Source organism: Chaetura pelagica, unplaced genomic scaffold, assembly GCF_000747805.2.
Source record: "Chaetura pelagica isolate M959 unplaced genomic scaffold, ChaPel_1.0 scaffold336, whole genome shotgun sequence".
Classification (NCBI taxonomy): Eukaryota; Metazoa; Chordata; class Aves; order Apodiformes; family Apodidae; genus Chaetura; species Chaetura pelagica.
The window spans coordinates 2,253,639-2,275,466 of record NW_009953652.1 but is presented as its reverse complement, the minus strand read 5'-3'; the positions used below and the strand labels follow the sequence as shown (position 1 = coordinate 2,275,466).

General features: G+C 42.6%; 1 protein-coding gene across 1 annotated transcript in view; it reads right to left on the bottom strand.

The window, feature by feature from the left end:
* Positions 1-7,209: 7,209 nt before the first annotated feature.
* Positions 7,210-21,828, bottom strand: part of MACROD2 (MACRO domain containing 2) — an 895,210-nt gene continuing 880,591 nt past the window's right edge. The window contains exons 16-17 of the mRNA XM_010000182.1: positions 14,187-14,270; positions 7,210-7,271 (exon numbers count right to left, since the gene is read on the bottom strand). Of these exons, the coding sequence (XP_009998484.1) occupies positions 7,210-7,271; positions 14,187-14,270 (146 nt within the window). The remainder of the gene's footprint in view (positions 7,272-14,186; positions 14,271-21,828) is intronic.

Genomic DNA, 21,828 nt, shown 5'->3' with positions numbered 1-21,828 from the left:
GGGAAAATCTCTCCAAGAAGGCTGAGCAGGAACAGGGGTAAGCTAGCCTCTATTTATGCAGACTGAAGAGTGACCTCAGTTGTTACTAGCTCAGCAAAAGACTCCCCCAGGCACAAATCCACCATTTTTCAAAATAAACTCTGGAAGGGAACAGCAACAGGTATATAATTAAGGATTATTTATTGCTCATCTCATCCTAGCAGACTCACCTGCTCTTTGCCTAATGCACATCATCTGGACAAACAGCCATTGCTGTGAGTGTCTGATCAGCCTCAAACACGTACCTTTCTTCACCCTCCAAAACCATGGAGGTTTTCTCTCAGCCCTGTGCTATTCAAAAAGGGTGAGATGGCCAGCACTTGCTTCTAGATGAGAGAAAAAATTATTTTTCTCCTTTTAAGTATACATACCTGCCTTAGACAAAAATGGTCCTTTGCAGAAACAGGCTTCAGCATGGGGAATACAGGCACCTCCTTCTAGACTTTAGAGTTCTTCAGAGACAGTGCAAGCAGAGGTCTTGATGAACTGAATCCGAGAAGTTGCTGTGTTCAGCTGTTGCTCCTATTTCTCACTCTCAGGTTAGCTTGTTGCTACTAAGACCACACATGACAGTTGGGTCCTGCATCAAGCACAAATACAGGCTTTCCCCATGGCCACACATCACCTGTGCCTTGTCCTCTTCTGTTTGGCTGTCAAAGGGCTGCAGGCAAAGCAAAGGTCAAACTTCAGAGAGGGAATCCATTACACGGAGAGCTTTGAACACACAGAGCCAGCCCCCTAACTTTGGTTACCAACAATTAAATCCTTGGCCTTGGATAAGAAGAGTAAAGCAGTGGCAGTACAAGCTCTTTCATCTGGTGCCACAGGAAGAAAAAAGCCACCTTCCCCATTTTGACAGTATCTTCTACCCATTCAGTCTTGAAGTGACAGCAGAAAGGGCAGATACCATCTAGCATACACTGCATGTTCTCTATTATACCTGTGGAGTGCATATATGTGGGCGTATTCTTTGACAGATGATAGATGCCAGGGATTTAGCACTGGTACAATTGCTGGGACAGCTTTTGTAACATCTCTGCTGCAGCAATGGGACCAACCCACTGATCTTTTCCCCTCTGAAATGCAAAGTCCCCGTTCTTACCTTTCAGTGATGTCATCCAAAAATCCCTCTGAGGTACCGTTTCTCAGAAGACTCTATCAAGTGAAGAATAAATTTAAACAAGGACCTGGCTGAACATGCTGGTGGTTGCATAACCAAACTGAAACACTGACAACCAAAGTGACCACTGCACAATCAGCACAAGGAAGGAATAAACACACAAGCAGCATCACCTCGTCTTCAGGACAAGCTTTATTAACATTTTGCTTTAACAAACATAGTAGTATGAAGGCATCGGTTTGTTAAGTTTTCCAGCACATGGCATAGACAAAAGGAAAAAACAGACCCGGAGGGAAATTCAGCATGTAAATGACAAATTAACAGTAGAGGCATGTGTTCATATAGCTGCCAGACCACTTACTTATTAGGAGACATTTTTGCAAGCAACAGCTTAAATTTCTATGCATCAAAGTAAAAATGAATTTTTGGATCAAGAAAATTACCTTTTTAAATTTTTAGTTTGTTTTTTTTTTAAACTTCCCTTTATATCACAAGTGTCAGGGTAAGATGAATAATAGGATAAAAACCCCTATTCCCCAAGAAAATAGATCCACATACTCTGCTAAGTTGTAATTTTAAAACCAAAGCCAGCATGCACTGCATACAGAGAAAAGTCTGGTTTGTTTGCTTGTTTTTAATATATCTTTATTCAAGTGCCTAAAGCAGAACAGTGTTAATTCAGAGAGAGGCTTTCTCAGCGCTTTATAGAAAGATTGGCAATTAGCTGCAGCAAACGTGTGACCCATTACTACAGCTTACGTCTCAAACATCCCCTTTGGATGTTTGTATAGAAGGAAATCCATTTGTCATTGAAGCAGTCACCAGCCTGATGAATACTGTGGTAGGGATAAGCGCTTTCAGACACAGGAGAAACAACCATCAAGCAGAGCCTAATACTTTGTATGCATTCCCATTATGCCAACTGCTGCAGACACATTGCAGGTTTAAACCAAAATCCTTGACAGAAATCCCTGTTGGGTGATCCTTGGTCTGGTACTTGTTCTAGGCAACCAGCTCCCTGCATTTCTGCAGCTCCAGCCTCGACTACTAACACAGCTGAAGAACTCCGGCTTCCAAACTATACTCACATTATGACTAGTGAAAAACCCCACCAACTCAAACCAAAACCCACCTGAAGATTGATAGATGAGGCTGCAAATTGTCCTGTAAGGACTTAATCAACTCCGATGTTTACTTGCTTTACACCTCCTACCTGGGCTTCACACTTTGCTGCTGCATCCTTGGGTAAACATTTCACAGTTTCAAAGATTCGCTGCTGTTTGAGAACCAAGGTTAAATGAAAAGTGCAATGAACTGACTGTCAGGGGTTAAAGAGTGTGATGCATCTTTGCAGTTAAGTTTTTATTGAAAAACATCAGTCAGTCTTCACAAGGAGCTTAAGGAGTCTTTGTCTCCTTATTGATCGATCACACCTTGGCAGCCAGTCTTCTGAGGGGCTCTCCCTTTGGCTCCCTCGCTAAAACCACGGCTGGGAATGGCAAGATGGACATCCAGTACGTGGCAAACAGCAGCCTGCCATTGCCATTGGCAAGCATGATGAAAACAAGAGCAGAGCTACGTTGAGGGGATTGGATACTCCACTGACTGAAGTTATCACAGATCTGGGGAGCTCCGGCAGTGGACATGGCCACCTCAGATCTCCTCGACATTTTGCACAGCTCAGACTCGAGCTCACCAAGTTTGTCAGCCCTGTAGGGTGGGTTCCCTCACTTACCTAGATGGAGGGAGCTCTTCAATCCTGGTCTTTTCAAAGCAATTGCACAAAAAGGGAATTGAGAGGCAAGACACCTAAAATGTTTATTCCCCTTCCTCCCAAGGTATTTATCCGCTTTTCCCCTAGACTGTTCCAACCAAAATCACTCAGCAAGGAAACCGTACAGAAACGTGGGATGTGGACCACACAGAAGTACTACTTGCAAGGCTTCCCACTGCAAACCTGCAATTGGCTTGAAATAAGGAGAAGGAACAGCAAGAAAAAAATAATTCCTGTTGCAAAAGACATGTTCTGTCAAGCGTGACACCAGGTATAGGAAAGAAAAGTGGCAGAGACACCTAAAAGGCAACAAGGAATTCCTTCAAGGATGCTCTGAGGAGAACCAAGGCCAGAGGAGTTATATCTAGCAAATGCAGGTAAACTCAGCAATATCATAAACCCTATTTCTAGGGTTACATCAGCTCATTTACTCCTTCCACAGATGATCCAATTCAGATTTATGAATTCACCAACCTCTGAGAGAAACAGGTGATGAAGAAGCTCTTCAGGATCTTCTCTGGCACTAGTGGCCACCTGGGTTAAAACACCACAGGAGTTGGCAGATAGAAAATACTCTTCTGATTCCAACACAAGTATATGTGCCAGAGCCACACGTAGGGAGACAGCGGGTTGCCTTTCTAGGGGCTGTACTCCTTGGGTGAAATATGGGCTTTTCTAGTTTTCCTTTCTTGGAAATCCTTGTTTGTTCTGACATCCTTTTGAATTAACAAGCAGCCATCAACAGCCACAGCCAGTGCTAGGTGTGTTAGAGCCACATTTGACTCACTGTTATACCAGCAGATGATTTATCACCAAACCTACTCTTGCTGGGGTAAACCCAGACCAGAAGAAGGCAGAGCTCCATCTTACTTTGTTTCTTACTTTTTTTTCCTTTTCTATTTTTTTGACCATCTCGTAAATAACTATTTTGGGATTCATGCTTATCTTGGGGGAGGGGAGGAGGAGGGGAGAAAGAACAGAATCAATTACTTTGCCTAAAATGATAAAATTATTATCAGCAGGATTTAAAAATACCATTTGTGGCACATCACACCCTGGACACAGGTTGCGCGCTCTTCCATCAAGTGTATTGTCTATCGGTTTTGGCTACAGGATGGCTGCAAAATGTATGCAAAACCCTTTTGTTCCTTTAAAAAAAATTTCAGCGCAGCATTTGCTGGCAGAACAATTGACATATGGTGAGATGTTCCTATCCAAATAACTGTTAATTGCTTAAAAAAAAAAAAAAATTAAAAAAAGAAATCATGCATATGCAGTAGAAAATATGATGAGCGCTCACACATGATACTGCGTGAAGTTGTTAAAGCCGGGAGCCGTATTTAAAGATGCTTTGAATGCAGAGTGCCTGTTACCCTCTGTACCTTGCAGGCTTGAGGAAGTACCTGTTGTTACCTGCTACTGAAGGCCATACCTTACAGCCCTGATTTTGAGGTGCACGGAGCCAACCAGAAACTAGCAGGTCTGATTTTGAGCACTGGCTGTTTGAAGCCACGCATGTTATTGGCCCACAGAGGGGCACGACACAGTGTAGGTTGGTCACGGTTTAGCTTTCCCACACCAGAGAGAAAGGTGGATGGCAGAGCCATGGGCAATCCTGAAGCATCAGGATGAAAGAGTTAATGCACAAGCTCTCGAGGGAATCCAGCCAGGGCCTCTTCTAGCAGCCAAGGTTTGGACATGGGGACCTGCTGGTGGGTGCCAGCAAGTGCTGCTGATTGACAAGCCTGGAGGTGGGCAACGTGCAGCGCTGTCTCTACATTTTTGAGATTTTGGAGCATCTAGTCTTTCAAATCTCTAGCACAAGGAGGATGGCTGTTTATCAGTGTGTGCAGATCGTAATCCTTTGTGGCAGTTTATGTTCTCAAAGCAAATCTCTATTCATATCCTAGGGAACAGTTTTTAAAAAAAAGAGGGGGAGAGGAAGAGAATAATCTGGGTTCCACAGGTTGCCTGCAGACAGTACCATAATTAGGAAAGAAGATAAAAATGCTAGAAAAGGAGTGGGCCTGGAAACAGGCTACTGATGATATGATGCAGGAGCCAAAGAGACCCAATATAAGACAGGGACTCACGGTTCAGAAGAAACTGTTGTAATTGCAGGGGAAAATGCAAAACATTGTTATAACTGGGAAGTTATGTTTGTTTCCAACAGGCTTACAGAACAAAATGCAATGAAGAACAAAGAGAAATTAAAGCAAAGAGTAATTTCCCCAAAGCTCCCTCCCTCCCGACCCACGGAGCATCTCTGTGTGCTCTTTTCTGCCAAGAATGATGCTGTAGGATGTCAGCGCCTACCCGCTGGGTTTCCTCAGGTCTCTCCTCTTCTGCATCCTGCCTTCGTCCATAGTAGGGGGAGAGAGAAAAACAAAAAAAATAAGAAAAATATCAAATGTCTGCACAGAATCCCAGTTATCTTTCAATCTTTCTGTCACATGTGCAGCATGTGTACATGTCATGTGGTTAAACAGTCACTATTATCGCTACAGCAAATTTGCTGCGCTCATTAGGGTTTCTTGGTTTTCCATAGCCCCATGCTGCCAAGCTCAAGATCAGAGGCCCCCAGCTTTGGTGGGTGCTTTGGTATTAGGCCACAGGACATATGTTAAAAACACCACTTTAAAATACTAAACATAGTGAGGAAAGGGATCTCCTCAGCTCTGAAAGATCCTAGCAAAAGACTCTGAAGTTTAGCAGGCTGATCAGTCCTCCCTGGATACTGGTTCCTTGCAATTAAAACAGTGGCAACAGTGTCAGGATGACTTTGATAGACAGTTGTGGAGGATTTAATGCCTGTTCCTAATCACGTGCATGCCATTAAAATGCTGGGCAAGATGTGGTGAGCCCTAGTGCAGGTCCCTTTGCTTCAGAAAGGCACTGGCGGAGCCAGGCACTGCAGGGGAATTGAAGGGAACTATTAATTGGTTGCTAATTGTGGCATTATTCCTTCATAAAGCAAAAACTACTCCAGCCCAAAACATTCAGATATTTTTTCACATGGGAAAATGCAGCATGAAACAGACTGCTGCCTACAGACCACGGGATCATCATAACTGTCAGATATATTTTTTTAAACTGTTGGAAGGGCATGAACCTTGCCATGTATTTTTAACAGTGATGATTTCATTAGTTCCTCTTCCTTTTTTTCATTGAACAGAACATACAACCTGAAGGTAGGCGAGGGAGAAGGAAGGGCTGTGGAAGCTGTATTTTAATGGTGAGGGTGAGTTTAAGTCTTGGTTCAGGACTTTTTACCAGGGACCCCTTCAGGCCCACTTCTCACTCCTTCAGCACGGCAGCACACCATTGATATGCTGACAAGGACAAAGGACTACGCGCAGTAACGAGACCTTGTATTTTAAATCTCTGTGATGCAGCTGCTGCCATTGTAAAGTATTGTATTTGGTCTTGAAGTACACGAAATCCCATTACAAACACAAACAACACATCTTGCTGTGTTTGATATTGTCATCTCACGATAACCCTACACTGAGGAAGCAGTTCGCATTAACACTTAAAAACTACTCGTGAGGGAGAAATGGCAACTGCTTTTTGTCACCAGGGACAAACCTCGGACTTTTGTCTCCCTACCAAAATACTCATTTTTATCTAGGGCAAGGCTGCTTACACCTGTGACAAACGCTGCAGTAACAACAACCATTGTGCATTCTTGCCATAGCACTATCATTTAGCTTGTAAAGCCATAAAAAGCTCCAAAAGGCAGCAGAGCTTCAGGAGGCAGCTCGCTGACTTTGTCTTGTTTTTCAGTGGTATTGCTACAAGTGACGTTAGGCATCAGAGAGCCAAGGGCAATAAACTCCTCGTGATGTGAACCTTTTGTTTCCAGAATACAGATCATACAGAACTGAGCTTGGTTCCAGCCAGTATAAATTGCCTGTCATTTTGCTAAGCATTGCCAAAAATTGTTCACTTGGTTACTCTTCTGTTCCTGATCTCCGTGCTGTCTTGCCTTCTGATGATCTAGGACCGTGCACTGTCTAAATCCATTACAGTTGCAGACTGTTACTATAATATTTACTTGACAAATCAAGTCTACTGGATATTTTCATTTTTGGTGTAATATGGGCCATATTAGACAATTTCCCTTTGTATTCTGTTTTCCTTTTTTATTATTATTATTATTTTTTCCCCCCTGTAAACTCCAACTTTAATTAAGGTAATTTTTAAAGCAAGTTTTAAAATAGAAACTGCATGGAAAATGGTGGGGGAAAATATCCATAAAGGTCTTACCTGTTACTTAAGCTTCCTGCTTTGTTTCTGTAGGATCATTTATACTTTCAACTTGACTATTCATTTCAGCTGAAAACAAAGTAAGACAGTAATCAAATTCTACTTGTGATACTTGTAAAGTTTATCACATCAACTAGTAACTGTTTCTAATCCAACGGGTACATTTATTGCATTCAAAATTCCAGGCTGTAAATGCACAAAAAGGTCTCCCAGGCCAGCTACCCCAGTCTGCAGCTACATGGAAACCTTCATGAGCAGCCCTGCTGGGGGGTGGGCTCTAGTATCACAAGAAACAAAAGCCTCTGGATCTAGATTTTCCCTTTGGTCTACACCCATCCAGTCTGTGTTGAAACCAACCATGGTGCCCACCTCAAGAGCTCAAGGATTCTGCTTCTGTAGGCCACAGGTAGATAGATGGGTATCTCCAAAGGGTGAGCTAGAGTTTCACTGGGATAAGTGGTCTTGATCCTGTGATTCAAACATCTGCAGGCTTCAGACAAAGTCCCTGACACAACTGAGCTGTGGTCCTAACGTGGACTCATCTCCAGTTACAGAGATGCTGACAGTACCTTCAGGTGTCCTTGAACTTTAAATTGCTGCAGTCTAGGAGAGGATCCAGGCACAACGCCCCAATACTCCTACACATACTAGTTTGCCTGTGTACTATCCATATACAAAACCAAATTGCTGGGGTTTTTTTTTGTTAGTTTTGGGGTTTTTTTGTTTGTTTGTTTGTTTTCATTTAAATTACTAAAATATAAGAAATAATACAAATAGAGGGCTTAAACGCCTTTCAGTGTGATCTTAGTGAAAAATACCATCTAAATTAGGGCAGGTGTAATTGGTGCTATCTTGAATAAATATAAAAGGGTTACTTCAGCATGTATATTTTTAAGATTAGTATTTAGCATTTGTTCTACAATGGATCTGAATGGGGGCATTTATATTAAGACTTTTCTTCTTTCTTTAACCTTGCTTTATGTTGTGGTATCAACTGCAGATTATGAGTCATTTAACGTGGGTGATGGGGGAAAAAACCTCAAATGGAAGATTTGGAAACCAAGGGAAGATAGGAGCAAAGAGGGAGAGAAAAGCCAAAAATCAATAAGCGTGCTACTTCCAGCCAGGCAGTACAATCTCTCTCTTGAGTCAATATCATGTCAATACACCTGTTGGGGTTTTGATGAATTATTTGTAAATTATTCATCAGCCATATGCAGAACAGACACTGTAATGGCTTCCTGGATGTATGCAATGAATAACAAGACGTGTACCCGCTCCTGATTACGGAGCTCTGATGCACATCACATTTAGCCACGCTGTATTCTTAAATGCATTTACATAGCAAAGACAGGATGCTTAATGAAAGATCATTAAGGGAAGGCTGCTGTGCACTGACGACAGCAGCCTTTCTCAGCCTCATTATGCTGGCCAGTTTCACTGGCTGCCTTCTCTGAAAATACTATAAGACTTCACTCACATCTTACAGAGATCTCCTGCAGATCTACAGCTTGATTGAATCCTGGGGTAAGGCTCTGACAGCATCCCAGATGCCTCCTTCTCCTTCCTCTTTTCATGGCTATGAGCAGTTGACCCCTGCATGTCATGCTGATAGCAGGTCACACAGAGGGGGTCAAATTGCAAAATGCTGGGGAATGCTTTAAGGGCAACGTGAAAGCATGGGGGAGCCCTGGTGGAGGTGTGGGACCTGGATGCCCCACCAGCAAGGAAGCTAGAGGAATCACTGAGTCTCAGTGTTTTGCAATGGAAATGGGAGCCAGGCACCCTGCATCATGAGGGCACACAGCACCCACTATGCCTGCTGAAGTGGGGAGGTGGCTCACAAGTGCCAAGGCACTGGCAGGTTTCATTGTTAGCTTTTTCCTGTGTGCTTGGTGACTAAGCTGGGCTCTTTGCATTGATTCTGTCAGGGACAGGAAGATCTAACTGAAGGGTAAGCTTCTGCAGACCACTGGGCGAACCCCAACAACAGATGTCACTACAAGGCCACCTACACAATCCTCTATATTTAGCTGGAAAATAGCAGAGCAGCAAAGCACCTACTGCAAGAGCAGATGGAAGAGCTGCCACCGGGTACAGTGGGGATGTGTCAGAACGATGTTGTCAGCCCTGGGGCGTGCTACATCCAACCACATCACAAGCCAAAGTGGCCTTCTCCCCACTACACTCTGTTCTGCGAGGTGTTAAACTGCTAACATACGTTAGCGGTCTTTTTGCACATACTCTTAATCCCCTACAACAGCCAGCAGCTCAGGGATGCACCTGACGTTCAAGGAGGCAGCACACCTCCTAAATTCAGTTTTACCTGCTCCCCCTCCTGCAACCTCAAGTGGGGCTTTTAATGTAGAAATAGACATTTCTGTGCAATGGAAACTGACATGCCTCTGTGCTTTCCCTATCTGTTTTCCCTAAAATTTTGGCCCTCTTCTCTCAATCTGTGAGCTGCTTAGCAGCTCTCCAGTTATGACCAGGGAAGGATTTCCACCCAAAAGGATGATCCTCTCAAGGGGAGAAGAAATAACCCAGCAAATAGTTTACAACCATCAAAGCACTGCAGTTTGGGCTGAGCTGGAGGATGTGTCTGCAGCAAGGCATCCTGCCTCTCCCTTGCTTGAAAGCTACGTGCTTAAAGGTCAGCTACCCAGGAGCCACAGTGCAGCATCTAAGTAGAGAAGACTGGCAAATGGGAGACAGGAAACCTATGTTGAGAGTTGTCTGCGAGAGAGAGGGTGCATTTCCCCACCCCAGAGTATGATGCTGTAGACCTGCATGGCAGATGACAAGAAAATATTACTGTCTTGATTTAAATAGGAGCTCAGTCAGACTCTTACTTGAAAACATAACCTATTTCTTCACCCAATTCCTAAACCATGCTTCCTCCTTGCATCCACATAACTTGGCTTTAGCACCTTCAGCTGTAACTCCAGATTGCCCAGAAAGAAAACCATCCACCTGGAATTCAACCTAAATGTGAGGATATGAAACACGTGCACCTGCTTACTTGGTAGTTAATTGTTTCTTGCATGTTACATTAATGCCATAAAAAGCACAAGGGTGGTAGCTGTTGAGATCTAGCTTTTATATTGCTTTAGTGTATCATGTGAAGGTCAGGTTGCTGACAGTGCTTACATTAAAAAAAAAAAAAAAGAAAAAGAAAGGGAAATTTCAGGCTTGACACTGCCTTCAGCTTTTTCTTTTCTTCTACTTTGTCAGCAAGTCAGCCTTCCACAGGCTTGAAATAAAAAAAGTGAATAAGTAACCCCATTATGAAAGGAGTAAGAGTTCGATCTGCCTAATACCAGCTGGAAACTAACATCTACCATAGTAATCTTTAAAGCTTTGGTAGTGTTGAAAAAAAAAAAGAAAAAAAAGAAAAGAATAATTATTTTAAAAGGCTGATGGCAGGGAAACACCTTTGAGGTAACCAAACTCCAAAAGTAAGCTTTGTCACCATTAAAAAATACTCACTAGTAAATCTCTTTTGGATACATGAAATTTAACATCCAGGGGTCTTCACCCTGGTGGCTGATGGGGATTGCCAGTAGCAACCTTCTCTCTGCACATGTCCCTATTCAGGCTTACATATGCACCCTCTCACAGCTGTCCTGATGGAGAATCATGCCCAGCTTTCAAGGAATAGTAATTTCTAATATATATCACTATTACGGCCCTGCCCACTAGATGAACCAATATTGAGGTCCATCTGAGCTGCCTAAACTGTCTGCATTTCTATAGGACTTTTTGCTGTGACATCGTACATGAAATGAGAACACAAGAGCCAGGCTGCCAGAAGGTACCTGATGATATATGCTTGTGCTTTCAGCTGTGAAGCAATGAGCTCTCCTGGGGTGGAAGAAAGGGGACCAGAGAAAAAATAGGCAATTTAAATAAAAATGACTGTCAAATAGAACCTTTTTTTTTTTTTTTAAATCTCAACTAGAACCGAGTACCTTTAAAAAATTTAGGGCTTTCCTTCAGCAAAACTAAACCCTTTAGATAGAACAGAGTATGGGGAGTTTGATCCTTCCTCTGTTTTGTTTTTTTTTTTTTTTTTTAAAAAACCATAATATATGTCCACAAGAAAAAACACCCTGTAATGTAATTTCAATAGCAACTTAAGCTGAAGAGAAATGAAGACTTCCCTGAACAGCAGAGTAGTTCTCTGTAGCCTTAGCAAACATGCTTTTCCTTTCCTTTTATATAACCAAGAAAGTTAACAGAAAAGGAAGTTACCAGATGAGTTATCTGTACGAGACCTTAAAAGATAAGATTTGAAATGAAGAAACCTATCAACAACATCACTGAGTTATCTGTACGAGACCTTAAAAGATAAGCAAGATTTGAAACGAAGAAACCTATCAACAACATCATTTCAGAAGCTGTCAGCTGATCCAGCTGTGCTGTGCTATGGCATACGTTACAAGAGCAATAGAGCTGCTTTTGTTTCCCCTGGAAAATCCCTTAAGATGCTCTTTTAGTAAATTTGTTTGGTTTTTTTTTTTCTTTTTTCCACTGATGAGCCTGGATCATTCCAAGGAGTTGAAGTTCAAGTATTTTATGTGACTATGACTTTTTGGTTTGTTTGTTCAGAAGATAAGGAGAGGAGGCAGGTTTGGCTTTATTCTGCACACTTACTAGTAACAGCCTAATCTTTTAAAAAACCAAAATCCATTATTCTTTTCCTCTTCTTGCAAAAACTTCTCTACAGGCCAAGTATGTAAATCATACATGATTCAAATAATGCAGCAGAATCTGACATTAGAAAAGGAAATCAGAATTAGATCCTTTATTTAACTAATATAAAAAATAATACAATTGTTTTGTCTTTGAGACAAAAAAAGTATGCCTTGAATGTGTATTATGTCAATGCTGAAGAGGTTAAATCACAGGAGTGATCTGCCTCACCAAAACCTACGCACCAGGACACTGATCCCATCCATTATTTCTTTACAGAATCACAGAATCTTAGGGGTTGGAAGGGACCTTGAAAGATCATCTAGGCCAACCCCCCTGCCAGAGCAGGATCACTCAGACCACATCACACAGGAACTTGTCCAGGCGGGTTTTGAATGTCTCCAGAGAAGGAGACTCCGCAACCTCTCTGGGCAGCCTGTTCCAGGGCTCTGTCATTCTCACAGTAAAGAAGTTTTTTCTCATGTTTACATGGAAACTCCTATGCTCCAGTTTGCACCCATTGCCTTTTGTCCTATCACTGGATGTCACTGAAAAAAAACCCTGGCTCTGTCCTCCTGACACTTGCCCTTAACGTATTTGTAAACATTGATGAGGTCGCCCCTCAGTCTCCCCCAAGCTCAAGAGACCCAGCTCCCTCAGCCTTTCCTCATCAGGGAGATGTTTCACTCCCTTCATCATCTTTGTAGCTCTGCGCTGGACTCTTTCAAGCAGTTCCCTGTCCTTTTTGAACTGAGGGGCCCAGAACTGGACACAATACTCCAGATGCGGCCTCACCAATGCAGAATAGAGGGGGAGGAGAACCTCTCTTGACCTACTAACCACACCCTTTCTAATGCATCCCAGGATGCCATTGGCCTTCTTGGCCACAAGGGCACATTGCTGGCTCATGGTCATCCTCCTGTCTACCAGGACCCCCAGGTCCCTTTCACCTACACTACTCTCCAGCAGGTCAGCCCCCAACCTGTACTGGTACATGGTGTTTCTCTTCCCCAAATGCAAAACTCTACACTTGCCCTTGTTGAACTTCATCAGGTTTCTCCCCGCCCAACTCTCCAGCCTGTCTAAGTCTCTCTGAATGGCAGCACAGCCTTCTGGTGTGTCAGCCACTCCTCCCAGCTTAGTGTCATCAGCAGACTTGCTGAGGGTACATTCTATACCCTCATCCAGGTCGTTGATGAAGATGTTGAACAACACCAGTCCCAGTACCGACCCCTGAGGGACTCCACTAGTCACACACCTCCAACCAGATTCTGCCCCATTGACTACAACTCTCTGACTCCTTCCTTTCAACCAGTTCTTGATTCACCTCGCTACCTGATCATCAAGACCACACTTCCTCAGCTTACCTACAAGGATGCTGTGGGAGACAGTGTCAAATGCTTTACTGAAATCAAGATAAACCACATCTTCTGCCCTACCATAATCTATCCACCTAGTTACTTCCTCATAGAAGGCTATAAGGTTGGTCAAACATGACTTCCCCTTGGTCTTGGTCTTTACACACAGGAAGAGCCCAGAAGGACAGGTGTGTTGGGTTTTTTTTGTTTACAAATACGTTATGCACTGCAGAGGTTGAGCAGTGCCTCGGTACTCGGCCCTTGCTAGGACTTTGCCAGACAGTTGGGTTATCTTGATCACTTGGGTCAATGTAAAAAAAAAATTAATTTCCAAGTCAGGAGATTAAGGGTTGATAATGTTCATAAACATGGAACTGCTTCTAGGTCACCAAATTGTGATAGTTTTATCAATAGAAAATGTCCTAGTGAAAGAACTTCCATCTGCTACCAGGCTGAGCTACGTATGGACTCTGAAGAAGGAGGAAGGGAAATCAGCTCCAAGCTAGAAGGAGGCAAACATTAGAGTTCAGTGAATATACAGCCAATGTTTGCCCCGTGATGGTGTTGGGTTCTAGCACAGAAATCTTCACAAACACCTTCTGACTCTTGCATAAGAACACATACATCTTGGCCAGTTTGATATCCAGACCAAAATTACAGTGTGCCTACAATACTTAGTCAAAAGGCAGGTGGATTACACATACCAATTGAATGCATAATCCCAGTCCATGAGGAAAGCAGGTTTATGGCACTGAAAGGTTCTTCCATCAGACTTCTGACACAGTAGAGATTGTGTTAGCTCGCAGGAAGACTCAGTTGAAGAAATTATAAATATAACTCCTCTTTTTTTGGTGGAGAAGTGTACAAACAAAGCCCAGAAAAGCATGCTACAGATCCACTTCAGGACAATTAAAATATTAGAAAAACTTACCATCGTTAATTGAAACATCTGCTGCTTCGCATGCAAGGTCAACTTTCATAGGCTCCCCAGAAGTTTCCTCTTCCCCTTGCATCCCTATCAGACAAGCAAAACAAGGAGAAAAATCAATACTTAACAGTACCCAGTTAATGTATAATTGTCAGACTCTCTTTGCTTGTTTTTTTTTTTTTTTTCTTTTTCTTCTGGCATGCTCTTACTGGGGCTGTTCAGGGGCAGCTATTAGAGAAAAGGTCAGAGGATATAGGAGGAGGAACATGGTTTGAAAATAATTGCTTGAATATTTGTAGCTATCTGCACTCTTTTCTAACTGGGACTGTTAAAACCACATCATCGCTTCTGCCTCCCTGCCATTCTTCTCTCTTAATTTGTGAAGAACCCCTTCTGTTCATAAAATGCAATCTATCATGGGGACCTAATCACACTTTTAAAGTTTCTCTGGCTAGAAGAACAAAAATAGATACAATAAGAGTACAAATATAATGGGTAATCAGACACAAACTAGAATTTGAATTTAGGAAAATGCATTTTTTCTGCTGTAACTCAACATTTTTATCTCTTCTGCCTTAGGCTTGCCTGGAAGCTTAGATCCAATCTCCAAACAATATTTGAAATTAAAAAAAAAAAAAAAAGGTCCAGTCTCTCCTCAAGCTGTTGGTGGGATACCTGAGATACCAGAGACATTTCCCTTGCACTGCAATGTTAATGGCAAGGTGTGGAGGGATTCAACCCCTTTCCAAGCCTCCTTGAACTGTTGCTCAGATGTGGCTCTCTGGGAATTGCATAGGTCTCCTGGGCAATGCTGCATTTGTGCATGTCCTCTAGGGTGTTTTCCTTTATCTCTTTTAACCTGGGGAATATCCTTTTTTTTTTTTTTTTCTTTTTCTTCTGGCATGCTCTTACTGGGGCTGTTCAGGGGCAGCTATTAGAGAAAAGGCCAGAGGATATAGGAGGAACAACATGGTTTGAAAATAATTGCTTGAATATTTGTAGCTATCTGCACTCTTTTCTAACTGGGACTGTTAAAACCACATCATCGCTTCTGCCTCCCTGCCATTCTTCTCTCTTAATTTGTGAAGAACCCCTTCTGTTCATAAAATGCAATGTATCATGGGGACCTAATCACACTTTTAAAGTTTCTCTGGCTAGAAGAACAAAAATAGATACAATAAGAGTACAAATATAATGGGTAATCAGACACAAACTAGAATTTGAATTTAGGAAAATGCATTTTTTCTGCTGTAACTCAACATTTTTATCTCTTCTGCCTTAGGCTTGCCTGGAAGCTTAGATCCAATCTCCAAACAATATTTGAAATTAAAAAAAAAAAAAAAAGAAGTGATTTTGCTGTTTCATACCTCGTTCTTCTAATATTCTGCCATTTACGAGTACTGAGAAGGCAATTTTTAGTTAATTTCCATCATGCCACTTCTCTACTTTTGTGGCTGCTATAAAGCCTGTTGCACCTACCCTGTGGTTCAACTACAGGATGCCAGGCTACTGGTTCCTAAGAGATCCAGACATTTGTGTGGTTATTACGAGACAGCAAAGTATGGTAAGGACTGAGACATTTCAAAAACAGCTCACTCTTAAGCTGGAACAATTTACCTCTTCAGCAACAGTGATGAAACATTTGCCAACCCACAAACACCACTTTCCCCTCTCTGTAGAAATCTAGGGTGGGTTTTTTCAAGTGCACTTGAGAGCACATTTATTTTGTCCATAAACATGTATCTACCACTCAAGTTTTCAGTCAGTTTTCCTCCTAATTGTATCTGCAAGCCAATACACTGACACAGAGATTTTAGTTTTCTAACTTAGAGTACACTACCTATGTTCCAACCAAGCACTGAAATGCTACAACAAAGACCCAGCACATACAGAAACCAAAAACAACAACAAAAGGCACCGGAAAGCTCAATTAGCCATGTCAGCAAGGGGAGGGGAAAGTGTGATGGATGACTTTGCAGTGATGGAGATGTCAGCCATCATTTTAACAGCTCTTACTTCTGCTGCAGAAACTCTTCAGTGGATCCTTGTTATCACTAGCTCCCCCTTTTTACTACCAGTTTAAAATGATCTCCCCACACGAACAGACAAAATGCCTGTGAACACCTGTGACTGTGAACACATGCCAGTGAATGCTTGAGATGCCCCTCTCTGGGTGTGTCAAATCCCTGATGCTTCTCCAGGGATTTCAGGAGAGTGAGCTTGGTTTTCTCCTGAGATCCCTTATGCGCCAGCAGGTCTAAGCTTTCCCAGTGCTCACCCACAGCTCTTTTTGGCTCACACAAAGGATAAACCCACATCACCCCACTGTGAAAATGTGCACACGTGTCAGGAACTTGTCAAGTACCAGGCTGAGGAGGAAAGTTCAAAGTCCCTGCCTGCCTTCTCCTAGCAAAATGAATATAAAATTTGGGTGACTATGAAAGCACTGATTAATGAAGAAAGAAAAACTGAAATTCAAGTTGTGCTACATGTAAGTTAGCTGGAGGAAGCAGCTCCATGGAAAGCAAAACTTTGGAAAATCAACTGTCGCACCAGTAGTGCAGCCTGGAGCAGACACAGCCCTTCCCAATCAGACACTCAGATGTCTGACATGAGGATCTGGGATCCTTGCTAAATGCCAACACACTCCAACAGACAGCTGGTGCCTCTGCATCTGACTTTGCCTCCTCCAAAACACCGTCTATTGACCACATAAAGCAGATGCAGGATGACAGGCTACGCCTTAGCTCCCCATTCTCTAACAGCTACTGATACCTAGTCGCTCTCCTGTTAGTTCCTAAAGATGTGGAATGAAGTGCCCAGGCCTTATCCCAAGATCTCCCATTAACTCGCCGGCACGCCTGGCTTCACCACGCTGCTGAAAGGTTTCTTGCTTTCCATTTCAGAAACCTCTCATGCAGCTGACAGGTGCAAAGGATTCTTGGCATGGCTCTAGGTGAAGACAGAGCCTGATTAAAGAGAAGATATTTGTGCACACGTGTGCTACTTAGGGCTACCACTGCAGGGATGAAAGCAGAAGGCGTCAAGGACCTTCCACACCAAAAGCTACAGGTTCACCTCTTGGGTTGGGCAGTCCTAGAGAACGGATGGAAGATGTAAAAACAGCAGCAGCAGCAAATTTAGAAAATTACTTTTTGAGAGGTTAGGAGCCATAAACATTGTCAGAGGAGGGCTAATGTGTGTTCTGCTTTTTCACCTTCTTTCCAAGTCTGAGTAGCTGATTCCCCATTCCTTCTAGGAGGGGATGAGGGTCACATCAGGGTTGGTTTTTTTTATAGTTTATGCTGATTGTTGGATACTGTCAAGAACAAAATGATATTTTCAATGTTCAGGGACAAACAAAGCAGAAGATATTTTAAACCTTAATAAAGCCAAGCACAGCTGCAAACCTTGGGAGTAGGCTTGCACATTGTATCACCCAATTTTTGGGAAGACTTTCAAACTTGGTTAGTATAAACCCTAATTTCTTCCCTCATTATTATGGTGGGTGGGGGACAGGAGCATTCACTATACTGTTGTGCATGTTGAGAAGGGAGTATCCAAAAAGCTTCTTCTCCACTGTGCAGTAAAACCAAGTGCCACACAGAAATGAGCCCATTTCACAAACAGCAGAACTCAATCAATACCAAAACCACCTTGACAACCAATTCATTCTAGAGACCTCCCCTACCTCCTTGTTTTGATTGCTTCAGGTTAGAGCAAGAACAAGCCAGGTATTTCGGGTCTCTGAGCAGGAGCTGAGAAGTACTGAAAGGGAGGGAGCCTGGGAGACACTACTTTCAATTTCAATTACCATTTCCAATGGCACTCATGACAGAGCTCATCACCTGAACCCTTTGCAGGCTGGTTACATAACCAGCCTAGCACTAAGTAACAGCAGGCTTCTGGTGCAGGCAAGGATGGCTCCCAGCCTTTTTAACTGCGTAAGAGAAGTACATATCAGGAAGGCAGAAATCTCTGTACTGTTATTTAATATTTTTTTCTCCTTTATAGTCACAATCTGTCAATAGTTCCATGTGGTTACAGCTAATACACTTTTCCTTCTCTAGAGAAATGTGGTTCCAAATTCATGTACGATTCAGAAGATTAACATGAAGATGTGGTGGTTGTTGGTACATCAGCATTAATTTTAAAGGTGCCCAAGTACAGAGGTCAGACATTTATTCTCCACACCTCTGAGAAATACTAATATGTAAAAAATGTTACCCTCCTCTTTCCACAAGGTTTACATCTATTTCAAGTGATAAAAGCAGGCAACTGTGCAGGCTTAGATGCTGTAACACAGAGCAATCCATAAAATTCATTTTTACCTCATCATGAACAAGGCTTTGCTGTGTACTGAAGAGCACCGTTATAATCAGGAGAGAGAGGCAGGCTCCTCGCCCAGGTAATTCAATGCAAAATCCCCACATTGTCTTCTGAAAATCAATGAATCATTCCTGGAAGGCACCTGAACTGGGTTTCTCTCTGAGCTGCCCAACTGAAGGGATTTTATTTCTCTTTGCCTACTATCGAGGGAGCCTGGGCTCTCAAGGCAGATCTGGCCTTTGAGACCAGCCTTGGCAAACACCTCACACTGAGTGTGGGGAAGTGATTGTCAAGTGGGCTCTGAAGCAGGACACTGGATTTCTGCTGTTAGTTCCTAGTTTGTTATAAGTTCATAGACCAGCATTAAGACAAACAGAAAACCAGATTTCATGCATACATTAATGCAATCAGGCAACACCAAGGTAACTTAAAACATAAAAAAGCCACAATTTTATGTCTTGTCTTAAGTGGGAAATCCTGGCCCTAAGATAATTCTGAATATTTGAGGAAGAAAAGGGTTATCTATAATACAACAGTCCAGACAACTACTCTTTTTACAGGCAAAACGGCAAGGTCATTATTCCAATAACGTGTCTGTCTGGCCAGCAATTTTGGATATTGCCACAGTCAATCCAGTAAAACACTATCCAGCTCATGGACAATTTGCAACCAGGAGAAATTCATTAGTCATAAATTATTTGTAAAGCAGTTGCTTCTATTCATGTTATATGTTTGAAAAAATCATCTCTGTCATTATGCAATATGAAAACCATATTGCAGCTATTCTGAATGATCCAAACTTCCCTGATTCATACTCACTGAATAAAATTTATTATTTTGAGTTTAGCTGTAAATATGCTTTCCCTAATTGGAAGACTCAGAGCTGGAGGCTTGTTAAAATCCAGATTTCTCTGGTTAAAATTTGAAGGCACCATTTTTTATCTGCAGCAACAAAAAAGACAGACAAAGCTCTCCTGGCTCACAGCTGCATTGTCTTATCTGTCAAAATCAGTTCCATTTTTCTTGCTCTGCAAATAGCCAGAGCTGTTTTTTTTTTCCTTCTTCACAGTCATTTTACTGTAGCTCTTTGCTAATGTGACTGTCAAGTCTTCGTGTACTTTGTTTACTGCTGTATTTCAGTAGCATTATAAATGCTGCTTCACTCAGAATCTGAACCTGTCTGCAACACAAGGGCTCAATCTGACTCCTGTTCAACACCTCCATCGGGAATGACTGACCCTTTTAACCAGACCAGATTACTGTTGGCTTCCTGTATGGCTCTACATGCAAAACCACCCAACCTGCTGCTCTTGGGGCTCTAAAACCAATGCAGCAACAGTGGGTTTTGTTATGTTCCCAGTCGTGGGCAGTTTTCCCCCTCATTCTCCTCCTGCAACACACAGGTCGAGCATGACAGCGCTGAGCCGCAGGAACAGCACTGCCTCAAAGACACCCCTCACTGTTCCGCGTGGCTTTGTTAACAACAAACATCTGTTAGATCAGGAATATTCTACCTTGATTAAAAAAACAACCAATAAAACAACAACCCAGCAATTAGGCACCATAAAAATTAAAAGAAAACTCGAGCATGCAGATTTCAGAGGAGAGGGTGCACGCCAGGATGCCCCCTTTGCCAGGCTTTTGAAGGCACTGAGTACCATTTCTTAATGCCACGCATGGGCTGTTAGGATTCAGGTTGCATCCCCTTCATTATCAAATGGAGTGTTTACCCACTCCTTCTGGCAATTTGGCTTTGTCTCCCAGAGTAACCCAGTGCAGTGAGGTTCCCCCTCCCTCCAGTGTATTGTGCATCGAGTCACCTCTCTGTTTTTGTGCATGCAGCTGTACCTAAAGGCATTGCACTACTTCCAGCCACTGTTATTTCCAGCTCAAGCTGAACCACAATTTTTCTAATGCGATTTAAAAGTGTCTAAGATCCACTTACCCCTATCCCCTTCCAGCCCTTTATTAAACACACTCTTAGTAAATCTCATTATGCCTCCTTTCCCTAAAGGTGGGAATGGGAGTGCAGCAAGGATTCTCTCTCAGCAATATGGTCCCAAAGACCCATACAAATTGGGTGTCTCTAAAATCACTAATGCCCATCAGGAGCTCTTTGTAGCTTTTGTCTCTCTGTAACAACAGGATAAACCTGCACACAGCAGGCTCTTGATGAATACAAGGGCATATCGTTTTAAGCAAAGCTTTCTTTGATTTTTTTTTTTTTTTTTTTCTGACAAAGCCTTAACTGTGTAAGAGGTCATGTTGCTGTTTTCCAGATGCTCTTTCTGTGATAGCTCTCATCATGGCAGAAGCCTGCAGCAGGAAATGTCTCAAATGGAGCACCCAGAAGCTTTCATCACATTCCTCAATCACTGGCTGTTAACACAACTAAAATGTTGCCCCATGGTATTCTAACCGGTAGATCACCTGTCCCAAACAGCTTCCAAAGTCTTTGTGCTCCATTTTCCTGCCTACAAATGAGGCAGACACTATGCTCAGTGGTATTATGAAAAGCAAAGGTTTTCTGAATAGATAGAAATGGCATGATTATTTACCTTTCTTTCCCGTTCTGTTATTTTCCTCACCACTTTCAACCATTTATGAAACTCATAAGTACTTTGGTTCAGTTCCTGCATCACTAGCTTCCTGACCCTAAGACACTGTGGAGATGTGAGGAAATACAGCACTGGTGGACCCTTTGGTGTAAGCTGCAGGAAATCTCCTGGTCTCCTAAGGCTCAGCTTTCATAGAATCATAGAGTGCCAGATTGGAAGGGACCTCAAGGATCATCTGGTCCAGCCTTTCTAGGTAATAATATATTTTAAATGAGATGGCTCAGCACCCTGTCGAGTTGAGTCTTAAAACTGTCCAATGTAGGGGAATTCATTACTTCCCTTGGAAGATTACTCTAATGTCTTAACTGTTCTCATGGTGAAAAGTTTTCTTCTGGAGTCCAATTGGAATCTCCCCAGGAATGACTTGTACCCATTACCTCTTGTCTTTTCCATGTGACTCCTTGTAAAAAGGGAGTCTCCATCCTCTTGGTAGCCACTCTTTATGTACTGGTACATGTTAATAAGGTCTCCCCTAAGACTCCTCCTCGGCCTTGGGAGCAAGCCTGCTGAATGATCATGGCTGCCAGACTATACTTGCACCTTCACTCCCATCACAATATTATTTTCTTTACACACTCACCATGGCCATTACCATGTACCTAGTCTGTATCCAGCTGTTCTTGTACAGTAAATTTAATTTGTCTTTGCACCACTAATCTGGGGTGAGGACTTGAACCTTAATTGGGAGAACTGATCCA